Source organism: Dermochelys coriacea, chromosome 9 (assembly GCF_009764565.3).
Source record: "Dermochelys coriacea isolate rDerCor1 chromosome 9, rDerCor1.pri.v4, whole genome shotgun sequence".
NCBI lineage: Eukaryota > Metazoa > Chordata > Testudines > Dermochelyidae > Dermochelys > Dermochelys coriacea.
Genome location: NC_050076.1, coordinates 48,602,679 through 48,627,657, shown reverse-complemented (window position 1 = coordinate 48,627,657; position 24,979 = coordinate 48,602,679). Strand labels below are relative to the sequence as shown.

Sequence of the window (24,979 nt, the reverse complement as noted above, 5' to 3'; positions counted from 1 at the left end):
CCAGCTGTGTCTCTGTTCCAGAGGAAGAAGAGATCACTTTTGCTCCAACTTACCGTTTTGAAAGAAATACCAGGGAGAAGTATGCATACACCAAGCAGAAAGCAACAGGGGTAGGTGGTAACTAAAATATAATCCTCTCCATTCAAAAATATATGCTCGTGTAGGGAAAATAGCATCCAGAGAGAAAAGTGATCTAAAAATCGCTCTCCATTTCCTGCACAAATTAGGATTAAAATTTATAATGTTTTGAAAGGAGCCAAATAATGGACAACAATAATTTGGAACAAGCACACAGCCCTTTGGCAAGTGATATCTCTCCTCTTCTTAAGAAGAACTTGTCCTTTCCCTTCTTCTTGACCTCAGTTCTCCTTTGGTTTGCAGATGAAATTCAATTTGCCGTCCTGGTGTGATCGAGTGCTTTGGAAATCATACCCCATGGTGCACGTGGTGTGTCAATCATATGGTGGGTAGATAACAGATTGTAGATAGCAAAGCAATTGGTCTGAAACAGAAATGATTCACAGGGGCATCTGTAGGATCTCCTTGCACTGCCAGGCTCTCAGCACAGGAGAGACATGATAAACCATGCAATTTGGAGTTATGTCTCTTCAATTATCACAGTATACGGCTGGAAAATGAAGTCTGTTATACATTTATATGCAGAATACAGCTGAGATGGCTGCAGCACAAATGCTCCTTCCTTGACTTGATTCTCTTTTCCAGCTTACGGCCAGACTGTAGGGTTTGTTATGACACCATCTAGCTCATAGACTTTAAGGCCAGAAGAGACCATCATGATCATCTAGTCTGACCTCTGGTCCATTGCAGGCCACAGAACTTCACCCACCCACTCCTGCAATAAAGACTTCAAGTTACAGAGAATCCAGCATTTACCGTAGTTCAAACCAGCAAATGACCCGTGCCCCATACTGCAGAGGAAGGTGAAAAACCCTCAGGGTCTCTGCCAATCTGACCTAGGGGGAAATTCCTTCCTGACCCCAAATATGGCGATCAGTTAGACCATGAGCTTGTGGGTGAGACCCATCAGCCAGATACCTGGGAAAGAATTCTCTGTAGTAACTCAGAGCTCTCCCCTCTAATGTCCCATTTCCAGCAGTTGGAGATATTTGCTACTACCAGTTGCAAATGGGCTATGTGCTATTGTAGGCAACCTCCCATACCATCCCCTCAATAAATTTATCAAGCTCAGTTTTAAAACAAGTTAGGTTTTTTTGATCCCACTACTCCCCTTGGAAGGCTGTTCCAGAACTTCACTCCTCTGGTAGTTAGAAACCTTCATCTAATTCTAAGCCTAAATTTATTGACCGCCAATTTATATCCATTTGTTCTTGGGCCAACATTGGCCCTTAACTTAAATAACTCCTCTCCTTCCCTGGTGTTTGTCCCTTGGATGTATTTATAGAGAGCAATTGTATCTATCCTCAGCCTTGGTTTTGTTAGGCTAAACAAGCCAAGCTCTTTAAGTCTCCTCTCATAAGGTAGGGTCTCCATTCCTCTTATCATCCTAGTAGCCCTTCTCTGCACTTGTTCCAGTTTGAATTCATCTTTCTTAAACATGGGAGACCAGAATTGCACACAGTATTCCAGGTGAGTTCTCACTAGGGCCTTGTATAATGGTCCTGACACTTCCCTGTCTCTACTGGAAATACCTCACCTGATGCATCCTAGGATTGCATTAGCCTTTTTCATAGCCACTTCACATTGATTACTCATAGCCATCCTGTGATCAACCAATACACCTAGGTCTTTCTCCTCCTCTTTTGCTCCCAACTGATATATTCCCAGCTTATAGCAAAATTCATGTTGTTAGTCCCTAAGTGCATGACCTTCTCCTTTGCACTATTAAATTTCATCACATTTCTATTACTCCAGTTTTCAAGGTTGTCTAAATCTTGTATGATATTCCAGCCCTCCTTCATACTGGCAATACGTCCCAGCTTTGTGTCATCTGCAGATTTTACTAGCACACTTCCACTTTTTCTGCCATAGTCATTAATGAAAATGTTAAATAAGATTGGTTCCAAGGCTAGTAACTTCCCTCCAGCCTGACAGTTCACCTTTCAGCATGACCCATTGTAGTCCTCCCTTTAACCAGTTCCTTACCCAACTTTGAATTCTCATATTAATCCCCATCTTCTCCAATTTAACTAATAATTTCCCATGTGGAACTATATCAAATGCTTTACTGAATCCAGATAGGTTAGATCTATTACCTTTTCTTTGTCTGGAAAATCAGTTATCATCTCAAAGAAAGAGATCAGGTTGGCCTGGCACAATCTACCTCTTGTGAAACCATACTGTATTTTATCCCAGTCTACACCCTTAATCTCTTGGCAGTAACAAGCCAGGGTTTTCAGCACTGGTACCAGCAGGATCTCCATACTTGTTGATGCCAGACCGTTATGGACATTGTCTGAGTGGGCCGGTTTGCAGCAAAGAAGCCCACCTGGACAGAATGCAGTGTGAAATGTGTTTGATTGTCTTGATCCAATTCTTTGATAGGCACCTACTTCAGAGTAAATCCCATGCCAACTAGCAGTCCCAGCAATCTACCCACTGAATGGTCTTGGAGACCGAACTACCTTTCTTCTCTACAAGTGGGGCTTCCAGAGCCTGGCTAAAATACAGAGGGCCAGATCCTCCCCTCGGGAAATCAGCCTTGCTCCAGTGAAGTTAGTGGAATGATGGTGATTTGCAGCAGCTGAGAATCTGACCCACTAGCTTGTGGGGAAGCCTGCGTTGCCTCTGCCCGTGCTGTGCCAGTCCTGTGGACAGCAGAGGAGTTCACTTTCCAGTGCTATCGATCTGGCAACTTTCATGAGTCTCTCAAAAGTCATTAAAAACTAGTCCAGCCCAATCTTGTGTCTACTGCCAGCATATTGTATTTCCACTCAGTAGACTCAACTCCAGCATCCCCCACACCAACGCAGGGGAGTTCCTTACATCACTCTTGAATTCCTCCCTCAGCTGATGCTAACAGTAGGGCTGATGGGCTTCCAAGAGAGCTACCTTTACCCTTTCTTGGCTAGAACAAGGTTCACTGTGGTATGGGGAGAAATGAAGGGCATCCCAGAAGAGCCCTTAAAACCCCCTGGATATTGGGCACTGGGGTCTCATTGATCACACCCAGATGCAACCATCTGAGTACAGTGCTAATATACTCTCCATGCAGATGAGACGAAGACGTGCTCAGAAATCTTATCTGACAAAATGGGCTGGTGTGACCATGAGGGCAAATTATACGCAGATAATTCAGTGTGTGGCTTTGGGAAATGAAGTTACTTTGGAAAAATTGGCATCTGGGCTCCTTGTGTTCCATCTACTGTATTTTCTGGATGTCAGTGTAACCTAAGAACATCAAGCCAACACCCCTCAGCTACAGACAGGTGTAGTACATCCGGTTCAGAATCCCTTGCCATGAATTGTTCTCTAATGGGGAATAACAGAGCTGTATTCCTACACCATTTGCTTCCTCATTAGATTTACTCTTCAAGTGTGCTGCTTATATTGCAAAGATGAGCCAGGGATACTGTGATATACTAGGGTACAATCCAGACTAATGAGCAGCTGTGTTACCCCTGCCCTGCAACTTTGGATGCCTTACAATGCCTTGATGAACTAGCTCCCACCAGGTCCACTCACAAAGAGCCTTCCAGCATACAGGCTACACCCTGGGTATCTGTGTATAGCGACAGCCTGCCAGCCATAGAGGGGTTACACTGTGGCCCTTACCAGACTTGGTTATACAGCAGGTTATACCCCAACACACCCCCAGTCCTAGATTTCCCCCCGAAATGTATGTCCTGTACTACACAATCCTCTCCTGGACAATACAAAATATTGTAAGTCCATTATTCCTTAAAGGGAATAATACGCCAGCTCATTATCTCAAATAGTTATTCAGACACTTCAATTTAAACACACTAAATTAGAGAAAACAGTAAAATAAGTTTATAAACTATGAAGAGAGATTTTAAGAAAGTAGAAGTAATGAGGCATAAAAGTCAGAAATGGTTACAAGAAAATTAAAGATAAAACATTTACTAATGCCTAATATAACAAACTATATCAGATTCAAGCAAAGTTTCTCACCACATGCTTTCAGCAGTCTTACTGACCAAACCCTGTAGGTCAGGACTGCTCACCCAGAGTCCAACTAATGCTTCCTTTGTCATGTCAGGTGCAGTGAATGCAATGGGCAGGAGGAGAGAGAGAGGTCCCTTGGGGTGTTTGCCCCTCTTTTTTATCATTTCAGTCTCCCTCTTGAAAACATTTCTAGCTGGGAACTAGGAGACAGAATCTATGTAGAAGGATATTCCCTGCTGGCTTTTTCTCACCTGTTTGAGCTTTCTTTGTTTCCATCCCCACTTGATGACTCTGTTTACTGCTTAAATGCAAATTAAGGCAAGCAAACATTCCTTTGTCTAGGAGAGACCTGTTTGCCAACCTCAGTTTGGGCAGGGCTGTGGAGTTTGGAACATGTGTTAATAACATCATGGAGGGAAATCGTATAACACACATTTTATCAGGACAATGCTGACCAGCATTGCCACTCTTATTTCTGCCCTGCTGCTGGTGGTGGCACTGCCTTCAGAGCTGGGCGGCTGGAGAGTGGTGGCTGCTGGCTGGGACATTCATGTTGTTTGCAATGCAGGAGGACTATTTTTTTAATCCTGCTACAGTCTTGTCCCCGCAATATCCACTCTATTTTTATCCCACTCCCACTATTATGGCAGTGGGTGCTGTGGAACCTGCAGGATCCCAATTTCTTCGTGCTCCCCAAGAGAACCTTTTGTGCCCCTCCCTCCATCCCCCAGTTTGCACACCACTGGTTTACATCACTGTGTTTGATGCCTAGATTCCAAGATGAGGAGACTTAGAAATACCATAGATTAGAAGAGACCGTTACAACAGTGACACAATTATGTTTTTCTGGCAAGCTACTGAATGACGATTATATTACAGTCATCTCTTTCGGTCAGAACAGAAACCCGTGGCATTAACTGTCTTTCCCCTCTCGTTGGCAGGCTGCACCAGTGATATCATGACCAGTGACCACAGCCCTGTCTTTGCTACATTTCAAGTTGGGGTCACCTCACAGTTTGTTTCAAAGAATGGTTAGTAAGGGTAGGAGCATACAAGAAATATGTAGATTTATATAAATGTGTTGCATACATTGAACAAGAAACCTGGCTCTGAGAGAGTCTTGTTGAAAATGGAGTACTTGTGGCACCTTAGAGACTAACAAATTTATTTGAGCATAAGCTTTCGTGAGCTACAGCTCACTTCATCGGATGCATTCAGTGGAAAATACAGTGGGGAGATTTATATACACAGAGAACATGAAACAATGGGTTTTATCATACACACTGTAAGGAGAGTGATCACTTAAGATGAGCTATTACCAGCAGGAGGGGCGGGGGAGAGGAAGAAAACCTTTTGTAGTGATAATCAAGGTGGGCCATTTTCAGCAGTTGACAAGAACGTCTGAGCAACAGTGCGGTGGGGGGGGGAATAATATGGGGAAATAGTTTTATTTTGTGTAATGACTCTGGGAGTGGATGGGTCATTACACAAAGTAAAACTATTTCCCCATGTTATTCCCCCCCCCCCACTGTTCCTCAGATGTTCTTGTCAACTGCTGGAAATGGCCCACCTTGATTATCACTACAAAAGATTTTCTTCCTCTCCCCCCTCCCTCCCCGCTGGTAATAGCTCATCTTAAGTGATCACTCTCCTTACAGTATGTATGGTAACACCCATTGTTTCACGTTCTCTGTGTATATAAATCTCCCCAGTGTATTTTCCACTGAATGCATCCGATGAAGTGAACTGTAGCTCACGAAAGCTTATGCTCAAATAAATTTGTTAGTCTCTAAGGTGCCACAAGTCCTCCTTTTCTTTTTGCGAATACAGACTAACACGGCTGCTACTCTGAAACCTGTCGTTGAAAATGTGCAATCGTTAGTGTTCTTTTGGAACTGAATGGGCGTCCTTCCCTTTTCTAGATTCCAAGTACACAGAGTCCCAGGGGCAGATAGAATTCCTGCACTGCTGTGCCACTCTGAAGACCAAGTCCCAGACCAAATTCTACATTGAGTTCCACTCCAGCTGCTTAGAAAGTAACGTTCTCCCTGTCTCCTCCTCTGTTCCTTACAACGTTCTCTGCTTATTTTGATCAGCTTCCTTCCTCTCACTTTGATCAAAATAAACGAGCCGAGTAGGTTATTAGTGTGACTGCAGAGAGGGGGAGGGGTATGTTGTGATTTGTATGTCGCTCTATATTGTTACTGACAAAATCTGAGCAATGCAGCCATATAGCTGTAATAATGTTCCTTGTTCTCTTTCTTCAGTCTTATTTGGAAATCTGCTCATCTCTCTTAATGAGAGAACTTTGGTGTTCTCGCTTGTCAGATAGGAAAATCTTTGCTTAGCGAACACTCCATTGATTACTTTTCAAATCATGCTGCTGTAAGTAATGGTATGCTTTCAGAATAAAGGGACTAATATTTGTGCTACTCTCAGTAAAAATTAATTAATTGGTTCCTATGGTTTTAACAGAATAAATGGGAGGATCAAATGAAAGTGAAAGGAACTCCACTGAGATGATTCTGTGAATAGTTCTGCATTTCAGTGCTGAAAATTGTATCCTGTATTCCACAGCTACAAGGTTGTAGTCTCAGCTGTGTATGTAATGTGAGACCACACGCCCATGCTGTGTTTGTTACGCTATTCCCCATCACAGGGCCAGTCCTGTAAGTGGGACAGCATGCCTCTACTGTATGCTTCATCACATTATCCTCATGTCAGAGAGCTGTGTCAAAGACAGTTCCAGAAAAGATTATTTTTTGGCTGCATCAAAATTTGCATAAATTTCTATGGAAACAGCGTATTACCAGGCTTAAATTAGAATTTCAAAAGTGTGCTATCTTGAGTGGTGTGGGAAGAGCTGTCATGTTCTTACTTTCCTGTCCATGCCTGTACTGAGTCTTTTAATGCCAAGTTTGACTGTAAAATAAAATCACTTAACGATTACACAGTAAGGTCATTTGAAAATTTACTAGGGAAGCATTCCCTCAAGGTCCAGCCCACAAGCAACCCAGAGCTTTCAAAATCTTGTGTCCAAAGAGGAAAAATCATAGCAGGTCCTTTTGGGATCCAGCATCTGAAGGCATCTTTGCTACTGAGGTCTTGCTGTGGGGGTCTCTTTCTTGCCTGGCCAACAATCTCCTTTTGCATCACTTTTTGCAGCCTTTGTGAAGAGCCAGGAAGGGGAAAATGAGGTTGGGAATGAAGGGGAACTGGTGGTGAAGTTCATTGAGGCCCTTCCTAAGGTAAGTGGAAAATATTTTTTCACACCCATTTCAGAGAAATCTTCTGCCTGCATGTTTGATAAACAGCAACCAAACCTTTTGTTTATATAAAAATTGGTTTCAAGGGCTAGGCTCTGTTTTGGAAAGCAGCATGAAGATTAACAGTTTCCATGTTTTCTTTGTCCTGCTAATCAGTGGTGGTTGTTGGTATCCTTGAAAAAGGCCCAGGCACTCGGATTGGGAAAGTGCTTTGTTCAGCGCAGGTTAAATGCGCCACTCTTCCAATGTGGAACTCTTACCAACACAGGGAGGAAATGGCCTCTTAAAAAAAATAAGGTGCATATAGTAGAAAATATTTACCTGTTTCTAAACCAGAGGGCAAGCCTATGTTCAAAGGACCATCAAAGGGCTAGCACTAGTATTCTGTGCTATTGTCAGAGACCCAAATTCAGTTATTGGGCTAGTCGCTGTTCTGCTCCTTGCACTGGCAGGGGCTGGAGAAGCTGCAGCAGTGGCACTTTTCGACTGGGCAAGACTGAGCCTTGAATTACCCTTGTGGATAATCCAAGAGGAGAACTGCTGGGTTCAGAAAGGCTGGCCTGGCCAGGTAGTTTGGGGAATGCTCTGCAGGGCCTTGGAGGGCAACCCCCATGATCTTAAAGTAAGTGAACAGAGTGATAGCCACATAGTGTGGAGCAGATTGAAATTAGGTTCCAAATCACTTCCGCCTGGGGATTTTCAGTCAAAAGGAAGTACTACAGTCGTGCTGGGTGTAAATGTCTGATGTGCAGCCTCCCAGCTGGGATTGGGAAGGGGGTACTTTAGAAATGGCTTGTGTTCAATCTTCAAACATCATTGAAGAGAGCTGGGTTGTGCATTAAATTGGCAGGAATCTTCAGGGCCCTGTCTGGTTGAGCCTTGCTCAGTCTAGGCCCAGGTACAAAGGGCAAACTTTATTTCTGTGTGCTTTCCTCTCTACTATATTGACCCCGTGGGCTTGTCCTTGCAGCTGACTCCGATTATTTCAGACCCGGAGTACCTGCTGGACCAGCACATCCTGATTAGCATCAAGTCTTCAGACAGTGATGAATCGTATGGTAAGTGCCTAGTTCTAACGCAGGGTATGAGTCAAGCTCTCCTTAGATTGTTCCAAATCACCGGAAGAGTGGGAGATAACGGCAGTAATTATTACAGCCTGGAGGTGTTATGGTGCTCTGTATTCTGATGTAGAGCTTAATACATATGACATGCAAGCCATGTGCAACTTTCTGTGCTAATGAGGATTAAAAGACTCAGCACTTTAGACATCATCTGTGCAAACTGGATCAGCCTGAAAATGACAGGGGTTTAAAGGAAATGTGCCCTGCTGGGATTAGAGCTGAGCTCATTCTCTGTCATATTGGTTTTATCCAGGACTAGTAAATACTGCTTTACTTGCATACTCCATATCTGATGGATAAGAGACCACTTTTTCCAGGGCCTGAGAGAAATTCACTATCAATGCTCAGCCAAATTCACTATCACACTCTGCTGAGCCAAAGGAGTGCAGTCCTGACTTGGAGAGAGGCCCTTTGTTGGCATCCACTTAGTTCAGACGAGGGTCACAAACTGTTCTGAACAATAATGGAAGCTCAGAGAGCCAAAGTCATTAATGGTGTCTGAAGTGTCCTGTACAAATCCTTATCTAGTGCCTGAGAAAGGGAAGTGAATGCTCCTTACCCCCCTGAGTTTTCAGATATCACACAATCCATATTATGATTTAAAGCAGAGATTCTCTTCCCAGTCACGTTTGAAGGTCCCTTTGTTCTGTTTGTACAGAGATAATAGATGATTGAAGTGACAGAGAGAGACAATGCTAGTCATTGCTCAGCTCCAGGCTTCCTTCTATCTTCTAGGTGAGGGCTGCATTGCCCTGAGAATAGAAGCTACAGAATCGCTAGTCCCCTTCCATACTGTGCTAACGCACCATGGAGAGAAAACAGGGGTCTTCCAAGGTGAAATCAAGTTACAGACATCGCAAGGAAAGCAGAGAGAGAAACTGTATGGTAAGAGCCTGGCCCTTGGAGGGATCACTCTAGATTACTGCAATCTGATCCAGAAGGGCCTGATCTGATTCCTGTCAAAGAACTGGAGCTTATTTTAGCGGCATTTTTTAGTTCATAACAGCCAATAGCTTTCAATGGTGGCCCTTGGGATCCAAAGATGATCAGTCTCTTCCTAGGGACTGTATTTGAGCAATTCCAGAAAAACACAGCCATCACAGTCAGGTCCTCCTCTTCCTTCTGTATGTGAATTAACAGACTGAGGGAGCCCTCTATCTGTCTTGCACTAATGCAGACTTTGTTGAATTATATTACTGCTTTTCCACTTGTGATGGCTGTATAACAGGGAGACAGATTTGCTTCTGGTCCAGATACCTGTAGGTACACGGAAAAGGGCACTAAGGACTCTCAAACTGCAATTGCTCAACTAAAGGAAAATTAACCTCCTTTTCTAGCTTGCTGTGTATTGATCTCTTAATTCTACAGCAGCACGCTTCAGAACACAGAAGTTACCATGTATTTTCATTAATAATAAAAACTGCACTTTGAATGTCTGTAGTGCAGCACAACTAGACACCTGCCATGCCCAGAATGTGGCTACTGCAGTCTCTAAAGAGGATAGAAAGATATTAAATTCCATTCCTAGGAATGAATTACCATTGATCTCTGCTCAGGAGAAACTAACACGCAGGCTCATGCTTCAAAACCATAATAACAAAGTAGGTAGCAGCAGCCACAAAGGCTCAATCATTTATATTGTGTGACAATAGTAGTATGCTCAAGCCAACCATTGGAGAAAAGAGATGCTGCTAAACATTCATCATCCTCAAACGCCTGCTGCTGTAGGATTTTACATTTTGAAAGCCCTTTACAAACATTGTTTAATTCTCCCAGCACCCCTCCGAGGTAGAACACATGTATGCACATGCTTCATTTTACACATCAGGAGTCCTACTAAATTCACTGGAATTATCACTGTGAGTAAAATTATGCAGATGCATGTGTGTGTCTAGGATCAGGGCCTTTGGTTGCAAGTGTTTTGGGGCAGACACTTTTGTCTTCTACTTATCAGGAAAGCACGATGTGCATTAATGGTGTTACAGTAATAATAGCTGCACTATTTAAAATCTAAGAAGACGTATGTCCTGGCCATCTGATCCTGACTGGATAAGACAGCACAGCTTCCTTTTGGAAGACCTCCTTCCTTCCTTGTCCTGTCTATGCACTGACATTCTGATAGGCTAAGACATCTAGCTAGATACAGCATAGCTCAGAGCCCTAAGATTTGAAGTTGTAAGCTGAGGCTATGACCCACTCAAGTGCTCTTTCATGCCTTTTCTTTGTCTCCAGACTTTGTGAAGATTGAACGGGATGAGACTGCTGGGCAGAAACCAAAGGGCATCAGCAGCCTGGATCTCACCAAAGAGACGGAGCAATCTATCAGGTAAAGAGCCAACAGATAATTCAGACCCCCAGAAGCGGACTGCCTGCAGTTCAGAGCTAAGTGCAGGAGTGGCTCTCGGTGGAGGTTGTGAGTGTATTACAAAACAGATCTGGTAGGAGCTAGACAGCTGCTTCTGTCCCCCTTACAACTACCAGTCTTCTCGGTTTTGCTGGTAACAGCTACAGGGTCAAGATCTCCTCCCTTGTCTTTCCAAGTAAAGGAATCAGATGATGGTAGGCTTCTGTGCACAGGAGAGTGGATCCAGGGATAAGCTGACAAGGCAGTACATGACAAACAGTGGATTCATTAGGCTGTGGTCCTGTCCTTGTCCTAAAAAGGGCCCTTTCCTCCCAACAGAAAATCAAAATCTACTCACCTGATGGCTAAAGAAGCAGCAGCTGTTGCTCGCTTTCGGGGAAACGCTTCCTCTCCTCCAGATGCACAGGGCAAGGATGACATGTTACGGTAACCTCGCTACTTTAACTCTGCCGGCTTGGGCATGGGAGCTGAACTCAGACTGCCAGCCTTTCCCAGCAAGTCACTGGATGCTTCAGATTGACTCCAAGGAAGGAGGTCTTACTGCTTCAGTTTATACATTTCACAGGACCCATCTTCTATCTAGGCAGTTGGCTGCCTTCCCCTCCCAGTCCTTAGAAATAGGCCAGATTTCTGTGCTCTGAATGCAGTAGCATGGCACTAGCCTGCACACTGCTATGCAGCATTATGATCTGCTCATTACTTTGTATATCGCTGTTGCAGCTGCCAGCCTTCCAAAGGCTTCTGGGCCCTATAAGCAGCTACAGAGCAGTGCATGGACTACTTCACACCACAGGAGCCTATTGGGGGGTGAGTTGAGGGGTGAGTGATGACCCTGACCTGGCAGCCCCCTCTGTAGAAGTCCTGGGAAGGGAGCAGCCAACAAGACTCCCACATTATCTTCTCCTCCTAAAAAAGAAATGGTCCCAGTCAATGGGCATTAAGCTCTTTCCTTAGTAGCTGTCTGTTCATGAGAGCTTTGGGAAGGGAACTGTGTATTTTCCTCTGATCATTCCCTTTTTTCAGCAGCTCCACCCCCACGGACATCAGCAATCCCAACTATATGGGGGTGGTCGCTTTCTCTCAGCAACTCTCTGCATCCGGCCAGCTTAAGCAGAGCCCTTCATCAGACCAGCCACCTGCCTTCTGGACCTATGACCAGCAGCCTAAAGAGAACGCCCCTGTGATGGGACAGTGGGAGTCTACCTCTACGCCTTGCTCCCAGTCCCCCCTGTCTCCAAAACCATCCATTCAGCCTACAACAAACCGAAGTTCTGGCCCCAGGAGACAAGAGCATGTGTGAGTCTTTGCCCTGGCACTGATGCTCTGCTGGTCTCCCCCATTCCCCATCCCAGCACAGTCACGGTTTTGTTATCTGTGTGGTGGGTTGGAGGTGCAGTGAGTTACTTGATTGCCCCTTGACCTCTAGAGGCAGAAAGAGAAGTTGAGTGAGATGGGTGCTGGCCCTGCACGTGCTAAGGGAAACTAGTACAACTCCTCAGGCATGTGCTACAGTCCAAAGTCAAAGCTCCATGGGTAATTCCTTCCCAACCTCGATTGTGAGGAGAGGGGAAAGAAAGGGTGGAGAACTCCCCCTAGCCACCCAGAAGTGAAGGGGAGAGTGTAGGATAGCCCCCTTCCATCTGGCAGATGGAGCGCACCCTCGTATTTGCATGCCATGCTTTCGGCTGCACTTCTGTGCAGCTCAGCCAATTCTAGTTTGTTTCAGAATTTAGTGCCCAGGTGTCAGAGTAATCACCAGTCTTGATACAGAATTTAAATCTATCCATCATATATATTCCTTGTTTGCCAAGCTTCTTGGTGATTAGGTTATACTGCACCCATGTAACCCCCGTCCTCGTTCCATTTCTTCTAATGGAGCCATTGTGATGAGTTTTTATCTGAGACTGGAGTGCAGTTTCCTAGTAAACCCCTTTGCCACTCTACAGAAATGGAGTTAACCGGAGCCTCCATCCCAAGCACTGGCCCCCTCTTCCATGGTACTCTCCTTACTGCTTCTTCCCTTGCCTTTCCCCAACGCTCCACTGCCATGCACAGAATTGAAAGGTATGCGGTGTGAGGAATGGAGCTCATTTGCAATCTCCCTTGAACATGTGCCATTCATCCCCCCCCATTCCACTCTGTCCAACAAGAGCAGAGTTGTCATTTGAGTGTTCAAGCTGTCATGTGATTACCTGGTGAAAGCCTCACCAGTGCAGCACCCACAGAATCTCACTGATCACGTTCTACAGCAACTCTCAGTCAGGCGTGAGGTTTCCGTTAGTTTTAATTCAAGGGGTTGCAGGCTCCACTGAACACAAAGTAACCCTCTCACCCCTGAAATACACAGTTCTTAGATACTGTTCAGCTGGGTGCTTCAAGGGATGCTTTATTCCTTCCCCTGAACCACCTGGCATTGGTAGAAAGAGGAGATTGGTTGTAATGGCCTAACTGTGACACTGGTGTGGTGGGAGTTCTTATGCTAACATTCTAGAGACCTCCATTCCAATCCCCTCCGCCATAAGTGAAGAGATCTATTAATTCAATCACAATGGTGCTCTTCTCAAAACCATCACAGCACTTCACACAATTGGGCTCTGTTGCTAATCTCTGTTTAAAAAGAAACTAAGTATTGTCAGGACTGAGCTCTGGGGGGAGTTTACCCAGCACCATGCCTACCCATCCTCAGCTCTCCTATCAATAAAGCTTATACAAAGCAAAAAATCTGCAACATTCTGTTCTGTCCCCACTGGTTTGACCGGTATTCTGTTATCTCCTTGCACCTCCTTTTTCCCTCTGCACAGCCAGCGTCGTTCTCTCATGGTCACTTTTCTATTCACTCTCCCTTCTTTAAGTCACTCACTGACCACTCCTAATTACACCTGTCATTTTCATTTTGCCTTGACGGTTGTAGGCCAGCTGACATGGGAAAAAGTGTGGCAGAGCCTTTACTTCAAGAGGAAGTTCAGCAGAAGCCCGAGATGTTTGACAACCCACTGTACGGTGCCATGAGCTCTAAGGGGAAGGTGGCATCCAAGAAGGAACAAGACTACACCGCAATCTTGCGAAAGGAGCACCCAGTTATTCTGAATCATAGCTCCCTTCTCATTAAGCCGCAAGATGCTGACAGCAGCAAGTCTTCCAACAAACAGCCATCCCCTCCTTTCCTGACCTCCACACCCAGATTCCGGTCCTACACCTGCTCCAGCCAATCTGAGGAAAAGACTATAAATGAAAAGGCTCACGGCAAGCAGAAGCCCACTGCCTCCTTAGAAAATCCAGCACCACTGAAAAAACCAGTCAAGCCCTCAAGGTCTGAAGTAGGTCCAAGCAGTCAGAAACAGTTCAGCAAACCACCTCTTCCTACAAAGAGCCGGGCAGTACTAGACATGCAGACTACCAAGGGCCGAGACTACCGGGAGAGTTCAGAGCTCCCTCATCAGGGAAAGCATCGAACCGAAGAGGGGCCAGTTGGTAGGACAGCCACACCGGTATGTTGCTTGTGGGAGTTGGAGGGATGGGGGAGAAGGTGTATTAGTTTCACATGATACTGTAATTACTTTCACACTGTTTGAACCAGGTATGCTGGGCAAAAACTTCAGATGCTTTAGTGCTCACCTAACTCAAATTGCTTTACTCCAGAAGATCAAAACTTGGACTATGTATAGTTCAAGGGTAATTTTGCTTTGCCAGGTTAATAAAAAAGGGGTCAAGGTACTGATCAATTGAAAATACTTACCAATTTAGGCAGTGCTGTTGTCCAGAAATACACATCAAGGTTCCACTTGAAAAAATAAATAAAGTTCCATCTAAGTACATTTCTTTAATTGGACCATCCTTTGAGTTTTGCCCTATGAGCTATGTCTGCCCATGTCTCTGGTAAATTATCCAGTATATAGAGGCAGCAGTAGATAAGCTGAGGGACTGGTGTCTTTTCTTGTCTCTACAGTGACTGCAACATGGTAGATGGCATCCTGAGAGGAACCCTAAAGAGAAGAAACAAGATTACCACTTTGTTCACATTACTATCCTCTGGTCTGGTGTTGAAAGCACTGAAGCATTTTATTTTTGAGAGTGTCTCTCTCTTTATTATTATAAATGTCTTCTAGCTGAGAAATTTAGCACAAATTGTTCAGATGAAGAAGAGACAGGACAACAATGACAAATGCAAGAGGACAAGGTTCCCAGTTAGCCTTCTGCAGTGTCACTTTGGTACTTAATCTAGGAGGCAAGGAGTTAAATACCTCAGTACTCTTTTGGAGAAGAGGAAAGACATAAGGACATAGACATGGGGTGGGTGGATGGAAAGAGCCCCCTGCACAAACAAACTAAAACATTTATCTCAAGTTCTAAAATCCCAATCCTGAGTGATAGTTACTCCAAAGGAAACATCTTGAAAGCAGTACAGCTCCCAGATAGGTCACCCCAATGGAGCAAGGAGTCGGGGGAGGCTGGGAAAGAGTTGTTGAAGAGTGTCATACCATATAGGGTTTCGGCCTTGTCTCTTGTGGGAACCCCAAGCTGTGTACAGGCATCCACCAGATACAGGCATCCATGGAGATTATGAGAATTTGTTCCCTGGCACTGCAGCTCATGTTTTTAGCAACTAGTGCTGTTCCTCCTTCACAAAAACATCCCAAGAGTGAAAGGGCAGAACTACATGCAGGAATGGGAGCGGTAGATTGGGCCCACATCTGGTCTATAAATGTAGACCTGAGGGGAAATCAGTCATTCCAGCCATTCAGGGGAGTCACTCTGCTTTGAAGGACATTTGGTTTAGTAGCATCCTATTAGATTCATGCTGACCTTATTGTATTTTTGATAATTGCCTGAGAACTAATCATGTTAATATATTTGTAATTTCTATATCCATGTTAAGTACTAGTGCAATGGTTTACAGTGACGCTGGGCCTATTTGTGACTTGATCCTTGCTACTATTCCCTGTTCATTACTAAAAAAAATAAAAATTAGACAGATTTCTAACCATCCCTTATTGAAAATTTAGAGTTATTGTCACCTGTCTTGTTTACTTTGTATTAGGTCAGTTCTGTACAGCTCACTAAATAAAAATAGTCCCTGCCCAGAGTCACTTATTTTGAGACTCTAGAAAAGATCAAATGCACCAGGAAGGCCAGAAAGGAATAACTTGGAAGATCTGATATTGTTGATTTCTTATCCTCTCCTCTCCTCTACAAAGCATCTGCATTAGGGTGATTCCCCCCAGTAGCAATGCAGCTGTACTTGTGTGCATAGGACTCAGGTTTTTTTGAAGAACAGGTTTTATGACTGTGGTAAAAATGCTTGAACCCAATCTACATTCATGCTTAATTGGTGGCAATGGGACTTGCTGAAAGATAGGTCTGCATTTTCCTCAAGCAGCCCAGGCCTAGCACAGATCTGGGGAGGTGGATGGGGGGGAGCGGTCCATGCATACAAAATTCTTCCCAGGACTGATTTCTCTACAGTGTATACGTTTTCTGTGAAGCACCTGCTCCCCTACACTCACAATTTTTTTCAACTCTCCTCTTTGTTTATTTAACAGGGTCTTCCCTGTAGAAACCAAGAACTTTGTTGGAGGATTCAATGGACATGGCATTTTTTTCTCTCGGGAGCGTTTCACTTCTCCATTTCAGACTCTGGGGAATTCGTACAACTCCTGGCACTGCCTTGGAATTACCCTGCTTGAAGTAGTGATTTTATTGTTTAATATGAAGAGTGAAAATCATTTTCGTATTGAAAACCAAGGTGCATCAGTGTATGTGGGGGGATGGGGACGTCTGCTAGATTTTCTACTAAAAGCTTTTACCCATTGATAATGAGCAGTGAGCCAACAGACAAAGCTTTGTACAGAGTGTTAGTGTTTTCCCAGTGAGACCTCACACTAGAGCCTAAAAAAGTCACTTCACATATTAAAGAAAATGAAATACCGAGATAGAGTAAAACTAGCCTCTCCATGTGGAGATATCTTTATAAGCAGCACAGCATCTGGATACTTTCAATGCTGGAATTTGGTACCAGTGAAAAATTTTGCATATGCTGCCTCTATAGATGAAAGTGGGTGGGACCAACTCAGTACTTGGATCTGGAATGGCAGGTCAAACCTCCAATGAAGCAAAGAACCAAAGACAAGGTGAGGCTGTGCACCAAGCCTGAGGAGAAAACTCTCTCCACTAATCACTGGCTCCTGAAATTAGATAAGGGCCATCAGCAAGGTTCTGTAGGGAGTCCCATCTACTTTTCCTCTTTGGCTGGAATGATGGCAGCTGCAGTATAGTTGTGTGTGGGCAAGGGAGTGTTAAAGCAAGGGGAAATGGATCTTCAGAGCTCCACAGGAGAGATGGTAGAAATATGGGCAAGGTAGACTACCAGTGAGGAGCAGCTCCTGGCAGGAAGAGGAGCCATTCTACTTTTATCTGTGTGACAAGGTCAACTGCTCTTAGGACACAGCCTCAATAAACTAACTGGGACTCTTTCCAAGTACTCATCCTACATCTAAAAAGGAAACAGATATGAATTTCACAAACCCTAGTACTGTGGTGATTCTTTTCATGTCTTCTCTCCCCATCTTGTCTAGAGCCCTGAAAATGTCCTCCATTGCTTCCATCCTGCTATCCTTCTGAACTAAATAGGACTCCAGAAGCTGATCCACAAAAGCTACTCATTTCTAAGAGGGGTCACTATTGACCAAGCTGAGTTACTCCCTCCCAGCCAAATATGCTGCTTTTGCCATACTCTGCTGTTATCCCAGTTATTTTCCCATTAAATTGTTATATATATTGTGAGTGAAGGGAGCAAGTTGTTGAAAAAACAACTGATTTCCCATAAATATATTCCCCTAACTTTAGTCTACCCAGTTCTTATTTTCTAGTTCTCAAAATTAGCTACATTCCCTTATTGTGCTAATTTCCATGGGGCTCCAGCTGTCAGAAATGCTTCAAGTTTTCAGTTACAGTATGCGATATTATGGAATACCATAATTTGTTAAAAGTCTGGTTCTTGGCCAAGACTAAAGTCTCTAAAACAAGCTTACCCGACCTCTCCAGTACAGAATGAGAGTTGGTAGGTGCAAGAGCTATTGTGAATATTACAGTAAGGCAGTATTGTTCCCTTCATGTAAGAGTAATGTTGTACAAAAACATCTAGAAGGAAGAGTTGAATCTAGGAAGAAAAAATAAACCAAGGGAGACTTAAGCACTATTAAAAAAGCAGGTGGACAATGTCCACATACTAACCATGCTGGTTAGAACCCAGATGACCTGATGCTAAGTGTTGGTCTTGACTCTGCCACTTGATTCACTAAGGCCCTAATGCAAGTCAGTTAACCTCAGGGCTTCAGATAATCTTTACAATGCAAGATTAATACCTTGCTCAGATATTTGTGTGTGACAAGATGTAGAATAGCAGGGACATTTAACTAGCCAAGCTGACCAAGGACTATCTGCAAATCTCTTCATGTTGGACAAAGGACTTGAGGCTACCACGTGTGTTGGTGCAAGTTTTAGTTGATTATTGTGGCTAGGATGTTTATGCAGGATGGACAGGCAAAGTGCATGATGCCAAATTTTTTTTAAAGAATTCTTTGCCCCCTATCTGCTCCTGAGAAGTCCACACTCACCACCCCTCAATATTAATATTCAAAGGGTCTTCGTCCCTATTGTGAGTCTCAAAGAATTTGCACAGCCACTGCTTCCCTAGGTCATGAAACCAAACTACAGAATCAGCAGGTGCAGCATGGTGGATTGTACATTTGGATGGCTTATATCGCAAGGTAAAGGGGGCCTCCCCCAGCCTGTAGTAACGCTGCCATCTACAGTGTGGTCTACTACCTCCCAGTTGTGTTCTGCATAACATTTGTTACAACCAGGGTTAGATACTTAATAAACTGTACAAGAGAGGACACAGGCTTTGCTGCATACTATATATAGCTGAATGAGCAGTGAAATGCAGCTAGGATGGTATCGTATTACGCCAGCTGTTCACATCTGCAACCCCAATGGTGGTGTGAACACCTTTGCATTCCTGCTAGCAATTTTGGATGTGGACATGTTCCATGAGTGCTAGGGTTCCAAACAGGTGCTGAGCATGCCACATTTCTCCAGTGTAGAGAAAGTGTGAGACGCAGAGGCACAAGATGTTGTTTTCTCTATAAGTAAGCAATTACTGGCTGCTTATTCATACCAGTTGTTTGGTATAAGAAAAAATCTCATTATCCACTTCCTCTGTTGCCTGTGTTAGGTTTTTTTCATATAGGGCTGTTAACAGAACCATTTTAGAACTTTCCTACTGTACAGAGGCATTTTGGTATAGTCCAACCCCGGATGGCAGAAGAAGTGTTTAGGTCCAACTGTAATTAACCATATTTTTCCACCATGTACATCATGCTGAAACAGAACACAAAATGAATCCTGAGTACAAAATTGCTGTGAACCTTTGCTCTCAGTTCATTGCTATTATCCTGTTTTATTAATTTTATTTACAGCTCATCTTTGCGCCAGCTCCAAAGGGCAGCAAAACAAAAGCTGCGAGTTACACCTAATGCAGGAGTTGGTTCACCCACGCAGAATTATCTGCTGATTTAGAATGTGATGTGCATGAATTTGTTCTTAATTACTGCTATGCTTATTTCCTGTTCAGTTTAGCTTAATTTGATTTCAGCTACTAAAGATGAACAAAAGCTAGTTTTGCCCAAAGAAACTCAATTGCTGCAATCAAAAGAACACACTATAAGCAATGGCTCAAGCTGGATTCTAATGTGGTGCTGACTGATGCTGTACCAAAAGGTGTACTTAGAGAACTGTAGTCAAGGCTCGATTCTCAATAACCCCTTACTGCCGAAGACACCACCAGAGCTGTGTAAATGTGCTTGCAAAGCCTAGATTTCAAGATATCAAGATTTTATTCAAGTTATGGAATATTGCTAAATGTGTAGGTGGTGCTTATGATGACTGCAGTGGTACCTGAAGACCCTAACCAAGCTCTGGGCTCTACTTGCTAGACACTGCGCGTATACAGAGTAAAAATTAATCTCCTGCATCAAAAGATGGCAGCCTGTTGTTACCGACCCATTCAAAGTCATGTGAGATGGTAGCCATTTGGGGAATGAGTGCTATGCTTCAAGAGCAGGAAGGAAATGGGGGGGAAGAGGTGGCCAGGAAAGAGAAGGGGAGAAGAAACGTAGGGAGGGGAGTTTAAAATTATGTCTACACTACTTGGTGGGAGTGAGTCCCAGCTTGTGTAGACATACTCAATGAGAGCTGGTGCAAAGATAAATAGCAGTATATCTGCGGTGGCATGGGAAGCGGAGACACAGTTTAGCCCTGCCAAGTACAAACCCACCTGAACTGTGTAGGTACATAGGTGCCACCGCTGGCACTATCTGTGCTACCGCAACTGCACTATTTATACTTGCGCTTGATGAGTTAGCGCGAATATGTGTACACAAGCTGGGATTCACACCCCTAGCTAGCAGTGTAGTGGCAGCCTAAGTGAAGTGAGAGGCAGTCTGACAGAATGGAGAAGAGTGAGAGGGGTCCTCAACAGAGAGAGCGAAAAAGAGGGAAACCAAAAGGATGAACAAGAAATGGAGGCTCAAGTTGAAATGGGAGAGGCTGGGTGGGAGAAGGTGGAGGATACAGTGCTAGCTTAGATGGAAGGCAGAAAGATAACATAAGAAAGCAGGGGGCGGAAGTGCCAATGCATGTAGTTTCTGAGGAAGGGGAAACCTCCCCTATAATAGACCTGTTTGAGGATACACTGCAATGCTTTTCCTTTTGTAGGCCAGTGAAGCACAACTTATGCCCAGAAACATGAGATTCTCCTCCTTGCCTTAGCCTACACAGCTGCATATGTTGTTATAGAATATACAATTATACAGTCCTTTTAAAAGTCACCTGTGGTGCATGCCTCCTCCTGTGGCTACAAGTTCCACAGGCTGACTTGACACGTAAAACATATTTAGATACCCAGTTTTTGGTGTCTGGCTATTAGATTGTAAGCAATTAGATGCAGGGACAGTTGTCATTTGGAATCAGATTGTGCCTTTAGAGGGGGCATTATACCTCAGCTAATACATGGGGGTGGCAGGTTTATGACTTTGTGAAGTATAATCCCTCCCTGAGCTGCCTGGAGTACAGGAGAGGTGCGTGGATGGCAACATCTTTTAAATTAGGTTAGGCTGCTTAGATAGGCATGACCCACCTGCAGTGACGTGTACCCCAGGTACGCAAAGGGAGCAGTCCTTGCACTTTTCTGAACACAGGCACTGTGGCTGGCCCAGAGCAGTACTGCATGGAGGTTCTTTGCAATACCTGTCCCCTCCCACCGTGAACATGCCCAGAGGGCAGGTAGTCTGGCCCATTGTCTTGTTCAGCCCTGCACCTATTCTTAGCACTTGACAACTAGTGTCATCATTCCCCCCCTCGCCTGCTCCTCTCCTCCCCCTCCCTGCATTGCTCAGGGAGGGCTTTTAAGTGATGGGGCAAAAGCCCTCTGTTCCTCGGGTCTATCTCCTCCCCCTGGCAGTTTGCTGTGGAGTTAGGCAGCCTCTGAGCACCCCAGTGGGATGGACCCGGCACATGAGTCAGGCGTCCGAATGCTATTTTCCCCCCCGACCCTGGATTGTTCTGAGGCTCAGGCAGGAGATATGTGACCCCTAGAAGGAGGCAGCCATGTGCATGGCCAGAGGCCAAAACAAAGGTGCTTGGGAACTTTTACAGCAGAAATTTAAGCACCAAGTTAGACACTACACAGTTGGCAGCAGCTAAGTGGGGGTTTTGTGGATCACAGTGGTACCTAAATCAGGGGTTAGGCACTTAAGTATCTTTGTGGATCTAGGCCAGGCTCAGGGAATCTTGAGAGACACTCATTTAACCTTTCCTTTTTGGAGCATTCAGCACATAACCCTTCAGCTAGCATACTGATTTTCAGTAACTATTTGCATGAACTTATTTCATATGCATTAATCATCTTGCTTAAAAATAAAATGTGAAGGCATGCAAATTACTGAGAAAGTCACAGCAAACAAACTGGAGCACATGTTCCATGACACACATGCCGCAGTTATTTATTTCATCCAAACCCCATTAAAGTGTCATGTACATCTTGACTTTGCAAAAAAACAACAAAGCCTTTGTTTTGTTCTTGGGGAACCTATTTTTGTACACTCTGAATCATGCTTATTGAAATGTTTGGGTTTTTTCCCCCACCACCTATTAAAAATTAGAAGTACCAGTAGTTGCTCCAAATGACTTTCTGCCCTCTCATCACTCACAGATCGCCTGCTGGAAAGGTTAAGTTTTGTTAATTGTTTCAAATATCCTTATTTTGAGTTTACTTGAATTCCCAACTTTATAAAGCCTGATTCATGCTCAGAAGGAATGAAAACTGAGCAGTCTCAAGAGGAATAGACGAAGCTTTTTAAAGACTGGGTGACCAAATTTGGAGCCTAAAGAAGGGACCTGATTTTCAGAAGAGCTGATCATTCAGTAGTCGCTGCTGAAGTCAATTACTTCAGAGGGAGCTGTTCCGTGCTTTTAGAGAATAGTTAACTTTTTTAGGATTCTAAATCTTCACACATGTGCTTAACTTTAGGTACTCATATATTGGAAAATCTTGGTCACACTGTGGAATTGCACTTGTAGGGTCCCTGCTCTCTTAGAGTGGGGGGCCATTATTATTGTAGCACACAGTAGCCCTAATCATGGACCAGGAGCCCACTGGGCCAAGTGCTGTACAAACACAGAACAAAAGGATTATTATCTACCCCAGAGAGACATACAGCGGTACAAAGAAACAATGAGATGATAATAGTCAGCATGATAGGCACACCAGCACCCTAACTACTCTCAGTCTTCCCACTGTTTCCAAGGCTATGGAAGGGAAATGTGTGAGCTACCACCAGCCTCCTCTATGATCCTGCTGAATGGCAGATAATCCTGCTCCTGTCTGTCTATACAGCTCCGTGTTGTGGTTTGTCCGGGATTCCTGCCATAAACATGCAATGTCTGGCAGTGGGCAGCTTTGTGATAATTGGGTCTATAATTTTACTGTTTGTGAGTGCAATTGTGAAGTATATGAAAGATCATAAAATGTTACAATACTTCCTATTCACATTTATTATTATAAGTCAAGTTGCTTTCAATAATGAACATTACAAACAGGTGCAAGAGAACCAGACAAAGAGACTAAGTGAGTTCAAAAAAAAAAAAAGGCCACATTAATATAATTCAAAGACTATGTTGAAATAATGCCTGGTAAAAACAGAAGAAGGGGAATCAGATATTAATTAACCAAATTGGTGTGCTGGATATTAGGCCTAACTGGTGCACAAAATAATGAGGGGATTCCATCCACCATTTCCTTTGTGAGTCCTTAAAGAGAAAGCCTGTGGGGGGGACTACAGAACAGATGAAGGCTACTGGACTGAGCTTCACCATTGCCTGGGACCCTGAGCCTTCTTCATCCTAATCCTGAGAGAGCATGACCAGACAGGGCCAGAGAGACCCAAGTACCTGTGAAGAAATGGGACCAGACTTTAATAACAACAGTTCCAACTCATCCTAACTAACTTCTTTTCCCCAAAAGGGCAGTTATTACTATTTTTGAAATCATCTAGGAGACTGTCAAACAAGGGAGTTTTCGTTTTAAAAACTCTCTCCAGCTGAAGGGAAAGGGAGCAAGAAATGTTAAAATGAAAACCTTATTTAATGCTTCACATTTCAAATGCTTTAACTGTTTTTCTTTTCTGTATCTTTAATAAACGTTTTAAAAGATTTTTGATGGTGTATTTGACATGGTACGAAACAGGCTGAGATCTCTGTATACAAATCCCAGACTGTGTTTAACTGTTTAATACTGGACAAGAACTGGATTATGTTAACATCTGTACCCCGTTTATTCTATCTAAATTAACATAACAGAAGCCACTTCAGCATAGAGAGGTGACCCATGCCATCTCCTCTGTACTTCATTCTAGCTTCTTTTCCGTCTATTTATTTGAGTTCTTTATTGCATGACAGTTGGGAGAATTTTTTTTTTTTTAAATTAGCTTTTTTCTCCTCCAACATCAGCCATCCTTTCTCACCTAGCCAGGTCCATACTAGAAAGGCTTTGCCTGTATACCTACAGCTGCAAACCCTCCCAGTGGAGACGCAGCTTACAGCGGCGAAAAAGTGCTTTTGGTGGGAGAGCCGATACTGGTTCCCCCGGCCAAATAAGCTAGTCGAACGATATAACTGCGTCCGCACTAGGAGGATCACTAAGGCTATTGTCTACACCAGAGGCTCTCAAACTGTGGCCCGCGGACCAGCCCCATGAGGTGGCCCACGGCTATTTCCTTCGCAGGTAGGTGCCTGGACAGCCGCACATGAGAGAATGACGGGCCACCAACCTAATTAGTGAAGCCACGCAGCTGGGGCTCCACTAATCCTGGCCCCTGGAGCAGATGCACATGTAATTGAGGTGGTGGCCTTGGGCAGAATGAGGGGGCGGGGGGGATTTGGGACCTGGAGGGCTGCCACGGGCAGAGAAAGCAGCAGCAGCATTTTCCCCCTACAGGGCTGCGGCTGCCGGGGAGCTACCCCCTTCCTTCCCAGCCCCAGCTCGGGGGTGGGGGAAGGGCACATCCCTCGCCTTAGAAAGGTACAACTCGGGATATTAAAATAGAAGTTGTGTGTTGTTATTTGTGGAACATCAGCCCCCCCCCCCCGCCCCCCGGCGCGGCCCCACCACAAACCATCACCCCCGGCCTCTCCAGCCCACGGGCGACACGGGCAGAGGGTCCGTCTTCTCTCCGCTGCCCCACAGCGACAGCAGGAGGAGGCCCGGCCCAGGGCGTGCCCGCAGGGCCTGGGCTGCCCAGCAGGCGCGGCACCGCGCTGAGGGGGTCGGTTGGGCCTGCGCCCAGCCCCGCAGGAAGCAGGCGGGGCGGCTCCGTAACGGGCGAAGCCTCTCCACCGTGCAAACTCCCTCCCCCCTTCTCGGCTGCTTTCGGCGCCACCCCCAAGAAGGCGGCGACCTTCCTCTCTTCGTGCCGCCTTCAAGATGGCGGCGCGGGGAGAGCCCGCCGATCGGTACCGCCTCTAAAATGGCGGCGCGGGGAGCCCCCCCCCCCCTCCCCTCACTT

The 24,979-nt window shown here is 44.8% G+C and overlaps 1 protein-coding gene and 1 long non-coding RNA gene across 4 annotated transcripts in view; one reads left to right on the top strand and one right to left on the bottom strand.

Moving 5' to 3' along the window:
* The window catches only part of INPP5D (inositol polyphosphate-5-phosphatase D), a 73,845-nt gene extending 58,002 nt beyond the window's left edge, over window positions 1–15,843 (top strand). For 2 of the 3 annotated variants that reach the window (XM_043492782.1, XM_038415751.2), the window contains 12 exons: window positions 22–110; window positions 382–463; window positions 5,049–5,138; window positions 6,030–6,143; window positions 7,273–7,355; window positions 8,344–8,431; window positions 9,230–9,379; window positions 10,727–10,820; window positions 11,178–11,285; window positions 11,883–12,155; window positions 13,771–14,347; window positions 14,806–15,843. In XM_043492782.1, the coding sequence (XP_043348717.1) occupies window positions 22–110; window positions 382–463; window positions 5,049–5,138; window positions 6,030–6,143; window positions 7,273–7,355; window positions 8,344–8,431; window positions 9,230–9,379; window positions 10,727–10,820; window positions 11,178–11,285; window positions 11,883–12,155; window positions 13,771–14,347; window positions 14,806–14,808 (1,751 nt within the window). In that variant the 3' untranslated portion in view covers window positions 14,809–15,843. The remainder of the gene's footprint in view (window positions 1–21; window positions 111–381; window positions 464–5,048; window positions 5,139–6,029; window positions 6,144–7,272; window positions 7,356–8,343; window positions 8,432–9,229; window positions 9,380–10,726; window positions 10,821–11,177; window positions 11,286–11,882; window positions 12,156–13,770; window positions 14,348–14,805) is intronic. The other variant, XM_038415752.2, reaches the window with a different exon arrangement.
* Window positions 15,597–24,877, bottom strand: LOC119861144. The gene is made up of 2 exons (XR_005294814.2): window positions 24,590–24,877; window positions 15,597–23,366 (listed from the first exon to the last, which is right to left on the bottom strand). It is a non-coding gene; the product is annotated as an uncharacterized LOC119861144 (long non-coding RNA).
* Between the last annotated feature and the right edge of the window lie 102 nt (window positions 24,878–24,979).